The sequence below is a fragment of the Sapajus apella genome, unplaced genomic scaffold, assembly GCF_009761245.1.
Source record: "Sapajus apella isolate SASKATOON/1434 unplaced genomic scaffold, GSC_monkey_1.0 scaffold29, whole genome shotgun sequence".
Lineage (NCBI taxonomy): Eukaryota > Metazoa > Chordata > Mammalia > Primates > Cebidae > Sapajus > Sapajus apella.
Window position 1 is genome coordinate 20,052,061 of NW_022436969.1, and position 10,791 is coordinate 20,062,851.

At 36.4% G+C, this 10,791-nt stretch overlaps 1 protein-coding gene across 13 annotated transcripts in view; it reads left to right on the plus strand.

Annotated features, from left to right (window-relative positions):
- ANKRD12 (ankyrin repeat domain 12) overlaps window positions 1-10,791 on the plus strand; it is a 156,671-nt gene that overhangs the window by 123,084 nt on the left and 22,796 nt on the right. For 12 of the 13 annotated variants that reach the window (XM_032293367.1, XM_032293363.1, XM_032293375.1 and 9 more), the window contains one exon: window positions 6,086-10,791. In XM_032293367.1, the coding sequence (XP_032149258.1) occupies window positions 6,086-10,791 (4,706 nt within the window). The remainder of the gene's footprint in view (window positions 1-6,085) is intronic. The other variant, XM_032293374.1, reaches the window with a different exon arrangement.

Sequence of the window (10,791 nt, forward strand, 5' to 3'; positions counted from 1 at the left end):
CATGGTGCCATTATATAAAATAAGAAATTTTGTTTGACAAAAATGTTCAACAGCTGAGAAAACCAGGAGCTCAGTGTAGGAAGACAGGCAAGTCAGTGCATGTGTGAAAGCTTTTATATGAGAGCTAAGGATGATATGTGAAGCAAATCAAATAGCAAATCTGTGTTCCGCATGGCAATTACTATGGCAAGTCTTGGCACATGGATGAAATATTTGGCACCTCTTCAAATGCTGAGTTTAGAGGAAACCTGAGTAGTGAATTATCCAGACAGTAGTTGCGACCTGGATACTACACAAAATTATATAATGAATAAATTTGTATTTGTTATTTGCATCTCTCTACACTTCTCTCTCATCCCACCATAAGCACCCCCACTTAATTTCTTGATGTTTTAGTACAGTTATAAAACTCATTATACATTTAACATTAAGCAGCTACTATGTGTTAGGCCTTATGAAAGTCCCTCTGTATAGATCACAGGCTTACATTTGAGGTAACTTTTTAATAATGTGGAAAACAAAAGCAGAAGATTACAGCTACTGTAGTGATGTTACCTTCTCTCCAGAAGACCTCCAAATTCCATAAATGGGGCTTTTTTCCCCTCAGTAACCACACTGTCACACCTCTCATCCTTCACCCTTCATGTATAACATATATAAGCTTCTCATTCCCTGATTGCTATAGATAGTGCTCTTAATAAAGTGCTACTTTTATAAGTTTACAGAAAGCTAAATTGTGTGTGTTTAAGCACTTGCCTAGAATACATAGAACGCACTGGGGTATTTTGGAGCAGATAGCTTTTTCTTTCTCCCGTGCCTTTTCTGGGAAGCAGACAATATTTGACTTCTTATGTCCCAGTGATCAGTATGACAGGGATAAAAGTGCACACCTTTTGAAATGATTCTAAACCAGTGATGTTCCCAAGGAGTGATTAGGAGGTTAACTTTACCTTCTTCCAAACCACTTCAAATAAACGTATAATCTAAGTAAATTCCAATGCAAATACACTCTCAAGTCTACTTCCCATCTTCCTTCCCACAACAGATCACTACCCTAATCCCTTCCTATATATACATTCTTTAAAAGGGCTAGTCAAATAAGCAATGGGAGTAGAAAAAGAATCTGTAACTGGTTGTGATCAATTAGTTCTAAACACCATTGCACTTGTACTAACATGTATAAATTCCTGACTGCTCCTCTACCTGACCGTTAATCTGAGATATCTAGTTAAACAGTTGGGAAATAATAAAGAAACTGATTAGAATCCACATAAATATGCATGAAAGCTTGGGGAAGAGGACGTACTACACTAATACGGCTAATGTGTTTAGCAAGAAGCAATGAAAGGGAAGTCATGGTAGAACTCACTCAAATCAGAAATACCTTGGGCTGCATCCCTTAGTAGGTGACCCTGGAAAAGCTACTTAGTGGCTCGACTTGTCTTTTAAATGAGGATAATAATAGCTGTTGTAAAGACCAAATATTATTTGCTCAGCAAATAATAGGGCTTAATAAATAGTAGTAGTGGCTGTTCTGAGTGCAGTGGTATTTACAAATAATTGATTACAACTAGTTATAGACGTCTTTGTTGCTGCTCCACTCAACACTGCTTCACTTGACTGGCCTAAAAAAATGGTAATAGTGAAGATGGTCGTCCAGATTTTGAGAGTTCTTTATCATCATTGGAGTTTTTATGTTACCCTACAGTGGGAAGCCCTCAGATGAGAATAAGAAATGATAGGTAGTACTGGTCACATTGTGGTTTACGTGATTACTGATCTAGCCAAGTAATGATGAGACCCTGAGCTGAGATAGTAGTAGTGGGAATAAAGAGAAAATAGACTTAAGAGAGAGTCCAGGCTGGGCACAGTGGCTCACACCCGTAATCCTAGCACTTTGGGAGGCCAAAGTGGGAAGATTGCTTGAGGCCAGGAGTTCCAAGACCAGCCTGGGCAACATAGTGAGTCCCCATCTCTACAAAAAAACTAGTCAGGGATGGTGGCGCGTACCTGTAGTTCTAGCTACTGGGGAGGCTGAGGTGGGAAGATAATTTGAGTCCAGGTGGGAGGCTGCAGTGAGCTGTGATTGCACCACTGCATTCCAGCCTGGGCAACAGAGCAAGACCCTGCCTCAAAAAAAGAGCAAAAGCGAGAGAGTCCAGAAATCAAAACTCTGAATAGTTGAATTTGGAAGTTGAGGAATTGAGAGAATTTGAAATGGCTCTGAGAGTTTTAAATTTGAATAGCTTGATGGGTTGGTGTGCCACGGAGGTGAGGAGTACTGGCTTTAAGCAGTAAGAGGAAGCAGTTGTGGAAGGAAAAGTAATGAATGTTTTCAGTTTTGTTTTTGAGGTAGTTGAAAGGAGTTTAGGAATATCCAGGTTAGTCAGCTGAATTTCAGAGGAAAGATTGGAAGTAAAGACTGGGACTTGACTGTAAGTTTTTTTTAAGTTTAAAGTTATGGTATATTTAGTTTTGAATCAACTACTGAAATATATATGACAGTAATAATTATATTTTATAAAAATGCATAATTATTAATACGATTCGAATGTTTTAAAATCATCTCTTTCTCATCAGGCATGTGAAATGTCATTACTTTGTCAAATGTCAACATGAGAATAGATATCATGTGTCAACACCTCTCTGCCCATTATTTTTTTAGGAGATTTTGAGGGAGAGATTTATAGTATATACTGTTATCGCCCTGCATTGGCCACATCTGCTTCATTTGGTTGCTGTTACATTAATATACCTACAAGAAAAGATAGAAATTGATGGGTCAGGCGAACGGTTAAGCCTAAAGATAATAGAAAATTCAAATAACATTCCACCATTCTTTAAATGTTACAGTCTTAGTTGGAAATATCTGAAGTAGCGTTGAGGCATACAAGAACTTTTGAATGCATTTAGATGCATTTAAATAACAAAATGGAGCTTAATTTTTTTTTTATGGAGAAGAAAAATGCCAACCAGGCACGGTGGCTCATGCCTGTAATCCTAGCACTTTGGGAGGCCGAGGCAGGTGGATCACCTGAGGTTGGGAGTTGGAGACCAGCCTGATCAACATAGAGAAACCCCGTCTCTACTAAAAATATAAAAATTAGCTGGGTGTGGTGGCAGGCGCTTGTAATCCCAGCCGAGGCTAAAGGGAGAATTGCTTGAACCCAGGAAGCAGATGTTGCAGTGAGCCAAGATTGTACCACTGTACTACATCTCAAAAAAAAAAAAGCCTTAAGACAGATTGTAATAAAGTGTTTTAATAGTTGCTTAACCTATTTCTCATTTTCATTCCTAGTTTTCCAAATAAAATTGTTGAGAATAAATTGAAATGATCAACATTAGAAATTTTTAAAGAGCATTTTTTTTTGTCAGAAATAATTTTATAAAATGGTTTATTAGTCTGGGCACAGTGGCTCATGCCTATAATCCCAGCACTTTGGGAGGTTGAGGCAGGTGGATCACGAGGTCAAGAGATTAACACCATACTGACCAACATGGTGAAACCCCATCTCTACTAAAAATACAAAATTGTTCGGGGGTGGTGGCGCATGCCTATAGTCCCAGCTCTTCAGGAAGGTGAGGCAGAATCACTTGAACCTGGGAGGTAGAGGTTGCAGTAAGCTGAGATTACACCATTGCACTCTAGCCTGGTGACAAAGCAAGACTGTCTCAAAAAAAATTTTTATTAAATACGAGTTTAAGTTTAGTTATATAGATGGCAGAGACTTTAAAATATGGGAAATAACTAGTATAGTAATAAACATGGCCATTTTTATTTTTACTTAAGGAAACTTAAGGATTTGCAGATTTCAGATGATTTTTCTCACCACAGCAGTCATCTACTAAGACAGGCAGAACAAACATTTTTTGAAGAGTTACTGCCCCGCTAGAGTCCAGGACCAGGTTGATCTATGTTCTTGAATGATTAAAGTAAATTTAAAAATTGGGGACTGCTCAGGCAAAGAAAGGGAAGTGGTATGCAAGTGAAATGGCATCATGGAGGTGTAGTGATCTTTGCTGAGGCCCACAGGCTGGCCAGCCTCTGGTTGAGCAGCACAGGATCTTTGCAGATGACATTGATAAACGAGTTTGCAGAGAGATGATCCTGATGGGCGTGTGTGACTCCAGATCCAGAGCCAGGTGAGGGTCATTCACCTGTAGAAATTTCCAGGCTTTCATCATGGACATCAGTGTCAGGGTAACTTATTTACTTTAGAATTTACATTCTTTCCTTTGTAAAAGAAATCTTTTAAAAGAACCATTAGGGAAAAAAAAGATATATCTGAATTGGAATGCATTGCTTCAAATTGATGAATCAGGAACACAGATGACAAACCAGTTTAGCTCTCAGTTTATATTTAACTCCCTTAAGAGAATTTACGGGGCTGGGTGCTGGGCACAGTGGCTCATGCCTGTATTCCCAGTACTTTGGAAGGCCAAGGCAGGTGGATCACTTGAGCTCAGGTGTTCAAGACCAGCCTGGGCAATTTGATGAAACCCCATTTCTACCAAAAATACAAAAAATATTCTGAAACACATAAAACAATTTGTGATATCTACATAATTAAACCCTTTAAGTTAGTGTTTTTAAGTCAGTTTTGGATTAAAGAATCTTATTCAAGTTAACTATTATCTCTCCAAAAAAAGTACATGTGTGCAGAATGTACAGAACTTTTTTTATTTTTTTTTTAATGTGTATATATATTTTTATTGTATTTTAGGTTCTGAGGTACATGTGCAGATCATGCAGGATTGTTGCATAGGTACATACATGGCAATGTGGTTTGCTGCCTCCATCTCCCCATCACCTTTAAAGAACATTTTACCAGCTGATGTTTCACCTTAATCAAGACCTCTGGGTTATTATACATATAAATGTATATGTATTTTAAAATATGTATATTTTTGGTAACTGCAATTATTTTTCAGTTTTTAACAATTATGGATACATAATAGTTGTACATAATTTGTGGGGTACATGAGATACTTTGCTGGAAGTATACAGTGTGTAAAGATCAAACCAGGGTAATTGGTTTACCTCGAACATTTATTATTTATTTGTGTTAGGGACATTCTAATTCCTCTCTTTTAGTTATGGGGAAATAGGAAATAAATAATTAACTATAGTTGCCCTATTGTGCTACTGAACACTACATCTTATTTATCCTATCTAATTGTATTTTTGTACCCATTAACTCTCTCTTATCTTCCCCTTTCCACAACCCTTCCCAGTTTTTGATAGCTGTCATTCTTCTATTTCCATGAGTTTAATTTTAGCTTCCCCATACAAGTGAGAACATGCTGTATTTGTCTTAGTGTGCCTGGCTTTTTTCACTTAAAGTACTGTTCTCCACCTCCATCCATGTTGTGGCAAATGATAGAATTCCATTCTTTTCTATGGCTGAAGAATATTCTGTGTATATCAACTAGATTTTCTTTATCCATTTATCGATTGATAGACATTTAGGTTGATTACATATCTTGGCTATTGTGAATAGTGCTGCAATAAACATGGGAGTGCAGGTTATCTCTTCAATATACTAATTTCCTCTCATCCCACTTGAAATGACTTTTATGCAAAAGATAGGCAATAATGAATGCTGGCATAAATGTGGAGAAAGAGGAACCCTTGTACACCATTGGTGGGAATGTAAACAACCACTTCGGAGAACACTTTGGAGTTTCCTCAAAAAACTACAAATAGAGCTACCATATGATTTCAGCAACCCCACTGCTTAGTGTACACCCAAAAGAAAGGAAATGAGTATATCAAAGAGATGCGTGCTCCTGTATTGATTGCAGAACTATATTTTTATACTACATTTTATGATTTTAACATATTGTGTGCTTTTAGAAGTGTCAAAAGGAGCCTCACCGTAGAGCATATTTTATAGTAAAGCTGCTCTACAACACTAGCAGTTTTTACATATTGCTATTGCATTATTTCCATATAAATATGTAGTGATTATGAATTGTTTGAAATGTTTATTGTATAAGCTAGATTTTTCTCTCAGAAAAAACAATTATTTTTCTGACAGTTGTGTTTTGACCAACACCACATTTCCTTTTTTTTTTTTTCTAGATTCTGAAGAGGCTCAATCTGTAAATCCTTCTAGTGTTGATGAAAATATTGACTCTGAAACAGAGAAAGACTCTCTCATCTGTGAAAGTAAACAGATCCTTCCCAGTAAAACACCTCTTCCATCTGCCCTTGATGAGTATGAGTTCAAAGATGACGATGATGAAGAAATTAATAAGATGATTGATGATAGGCATATTCTTAGGAAAGAACAACGAAAAGAAAATGAACCCGAAGCAGAAAAAACTAGTTTATATGCAAAACAGGAGAAAGCCTTCTATCCTAAATCATTTAAAAATAAAAAACAAAAGCCATCTAGGGTTTTATATTCAAGTACTGAAAGTTCTGATGAAGAAGCTCTTCAGAATAAAAAGATTTCTACTACATGTTCTGTCATCCCTGAAACATCAAATTCTGATACACAAACCAAAAAGGAATATGTAGTTACAGGTGAACACAAACAGAAAGGCAAAGTTAAAAGAAAATTGAAGAACCAGAATAAAAATAAAGAGAACCAAGAGCTAAAGCAAGAAAAGGAAGGAAAAGAAAATACCAGAATAACAAACTTGACAGTAAATACTGGACTAGATTGTTCAGAAAAGACCAGAGAGGAGGGGAACTTTAGGAAATCCTTTAGCCCAAAAGATGATACTTCATTACATTTATTTCATATTTCCACGGGTAAATCTCCCAAACATTCTTGTGGATTAAGTGAAAAACAGTCAACACCACTAAAACAGGAACATACTAAAACATGTTTATCACCAGGAAGTTCTGAAATGTCGTTACAGCCCGATCTTGTTCGGTATGATAACACAGAATCTGAATTCCTGCCAGAAAGTTCAAGTGTAAAATCTTGTAAGCATAAGGATAAAAGCAAACATCAGAAAGATTTCCATTTAGAATTTGGTGAAAAATCAAATGCCAAAATAAAGGATGAAGATCATAGTCCAACGTTTGAAAATTCAGATTGCACACTGAAAAAAACGGATAAAGAGGGTAAAACATTAAAAAAACATAAATTGAAACATAAAGAGAGGGAAAAAGAAAAGCATAAAAAAGAAGTAGAAGTTGAAAAGGAAAAATACAAAAATAAGGATAGTGCCAAAGAACTGCAGAGGAGTGTGGAATTTGATAGAGAATTTTGGAAAGAGAATTTTTTTAAAAGTGATGAAACTGAAGATCTGTTTTTAAATATGGAACATGAATCCCTAACATTAGAAAAAAAATCAAAATTGGAAAAAAACATCAAAGATGAGAAAACCAAGGAAAAGCATGTCTCAAAAGAGAGAAACTTTAAAGAGGAACGAGACAAGATTAAAAAGGAAAGCGAGAAATCTTTTAGGGAGGAAAAAATAAAAGAATTAAAAGAAGAAAGAGAGAACATACCCACAGATAAAGACTCAGAATTTATTTCTTTGAGTATGAGTGCCATTGAGGAATCTATCGGGCTTCATTCAGTGGAAAAGGAAATAGACATTGAAAAACAAGAAAAGCATATAAAGGAAAGTAAAGAAAAATCTGAGAAGCGATTTCAAACTAAAGAAAAGGACATTGAGAAGGAAAGAAAAAACTTTGAAAAGAAGATAAAACATGAGCATAAGTCAGAAAAAGACAAGTTAGATCTTAGTGAATGTGTCGATAAAATAAGAGAAAAGGACAAGCTATATTTGCATCACACAGAAAAATGCCATAAAGAAGGTGAGAAGACCAAAAATACTACTGCTATTAAAAAAACTGATGACAGAGAGAAAAGTAGAGAAAAGATGGATAGGAAACATGACAAAGAAAAGCCTGAAAAAGAGAGGCATGTAGCAGAAAGCAAAGAAAAGCACTTGGAGAAAAAAAATAAACAATCAGATAATAATGAGTATACTAAATCAGAAAAAGGCAAAAGTAAAGAAAAAGACAGGGAGCTAGATAAAAAAGAAAAATCTAGAGATAAAGAAAGTATAAATATAGCTAACTCCAAACATGTACAGGAAGAGAAAAAATCAAGTATAGTAGATGGTAGTAAAGCACAACATGAAAAACCCTTATCCCTTAAAGAAAAAACAAAAGATGAACCTTTGAAAACTCCAGATGGAAAAGAAAAAGATAAAAAAGATAAAGATATAGATAGATACAAAGAACGAGACAAACATAAAGATAAAATTCAACTAAATAGTTTACTCAAACCAAAATCTGAAGCAGATAAGCCTAAACCTAAGTCATCACCAGCATCAAAAGATACCCGGCCTAAAGAAAAGAGGTTAGTGAATGATGATTTAATGCAGACAAGTTTTGAACGAATGCTAAGCCTTAAAGACCTAGAAATAGAACAGTGGCACAAAAAACATAAGGAAAAAATTAAGCAAAAAGAAAAGGAACGGTTGAAAAATCGTAACTGTTTAGAACTTAAAATAAAAGATAAGGAAAAAACAAAGCATACACCAGCTGAATCCAAAAATAAAGAACTTACTAGGTCAAAGAGTTCAGAATTGAGTGATGCTTATGCCAAGGAGAAACAACCTAAAGATGCTGTGAGTAGCAGATCACAATCTGTTGACACCAAAAATGTAATGACTTTAGGAAAGTCATCTTTTGTTTCTGATAATATCTTAAACAGGTCTCCTAGATCAGAAAATGAAAAGTCAGGTCTCAGCTCCAGATCTGTATCCATGATTTCTGTTGCCAGTTCAGAAGATTCCTGCCATACTACAGTGACGACCCCAAGGCCTCCAGTTGAGTATGACTCTGACTTTATGTTAGAGGGTTCAGAATCCCAAACGTCCTTTTCCCAGTCACCTTTTTTGTCAATTGCCAAATCGCCTGCCCTTCATGAAAGGGAATTGGACAGCCTGGCTGACTTGCCAGAGCGGATTAAGCCACCATATGCAAACAGACTTCCAACATCCCATCTTAGGTCATCTTCTGTAGAAGATGTTAAACTAATTATAAGTGAGGGGAGACCTACTGTAGAAGTTCGAAGATGTAGCATGCCATCTGTCATTTGTGAACATACAAAACAATTCCAGACAATATCAGAAGAAAGCAATCAAGGTAGCTTATTAACTGTGCCAAGAGATACTAGTCCTTCTCCCAAACCTGAGGTGTTCTCAAATGTGCCTGAAAGAGACCTTTCAGATGTGTCTAACATCCGTTCCAGTCTTGCAGCCTCTCCAGCTGGAGCTTCAAACAGCAAATGTGTTTCGGCTGATAGAAATATCATCAAGAATACTGCTCCAGTGGGCACTGTAATGGACAGTCCGGTGCATTTAGAGCCATCTAGTCACGTTGGTGTGATCCAAAATAAATCATGGGAGATACCTGATAGACTAGAGACATTAGGCACCAGAGACTTTATCTGCCCGCATTCTAACATAACTGATCAAGAATCCTCTCTTGTGAGTTTTTCTAATTCTGAAAACAAAATATTGAAAGAAAATGCTGACTTTTTATCCCTTCACCAGACTGAACTGCCAGGAAACCCTTGCGCTCAGGATCCAGCATCCTTTATACCTTCACAGCAACCTTGCTCTTTCCCCAGCCAATCACTTTCAGATGCTGAATCAATTTCTAAACATATGTCTTTGTCATATGTTGCCAATCAAGAGCCAGGTATTTTACAACAAAAAAATGCAGTTCAGATTATTAGTTCTGTTTTAGATACTGATAATGAATCTACAAAAGATACAGAAAATACTTTTGTCCTAGGAGATGTTCAAAAAACGGATGCCTTTGTCCCAGTGTACTCTGACAGCACTGCTCAGGAAGCATCACCAAATTTTGAGAAGGCTTATACTTTACCTGTGTTGCCATCAGAAAAGGACTTTAATGGAAGTGATGCCTCTACCCAGCTAAATACACATTATGCATTTAGCAAACTAACTTATAAGTCTTCCAGTGGCCATGAAGTTGAGAACAGCACAGTTGATATTCAGGTTATTTCACATGAAAAGGAAAACAAAGTAGAGAGTTTGGTTTTAACTCATTTGAATAGGTGTGATTCTGATTTATGTGAAATGAATGCAGGGATGCCAAAAGGAAACCTAAGTGAACAAGATAATCCAAAACATGGTCCAGAAAGTGAAAAGTGTTTGCTTTCCATAGAAGATGAAGAATCTCAACAAAGCATTTTATCAAGTCTGGAAAACCATTCACAACAGTCAGCTCAACCAGAAATGCATAAATATGGTCAGTTAGTTAAAGTAGAATTAGAAGAAAATGCCGAAGATGATAAAACTGAAAACCAAATCCCTCAAAGAATGACTAGAAACAAAGCAAATACAATGGCAAATCAAAACAAACCGATTCTTGCTAGCTGTACACTGTTATCAGAAAAAGACAGTGAATCCTCATCTCCTAGAGGAAGAATAAGATTAACGGAAGATGACGATCCTCAAATTCACCATCCACGGAAAAGGAAAGTGTCACGTGTGCCTCAGCCTGTGCAAGTGAGTCCCTCTTTACTACAGGCAAAAGAGAAAACTCAGCAATCTCTGGCAGCCATTGTAGATTCTCTGAAACTAGATGAGATTCAGCCATACAGTTCAGAGAGAGCAAATCCATATTTTGAATACTTGCACATAAGGAAAAAAATTGAAGAAAAACGCAAATTATTATGTAGTGTGATTCCTCAAGCACCTCAGTATTATGATGAATATGTAACATTTAATGGATCATATCTCCTGGATGGAAACCCCTTAAGCAAGATTTGTATTCCCACA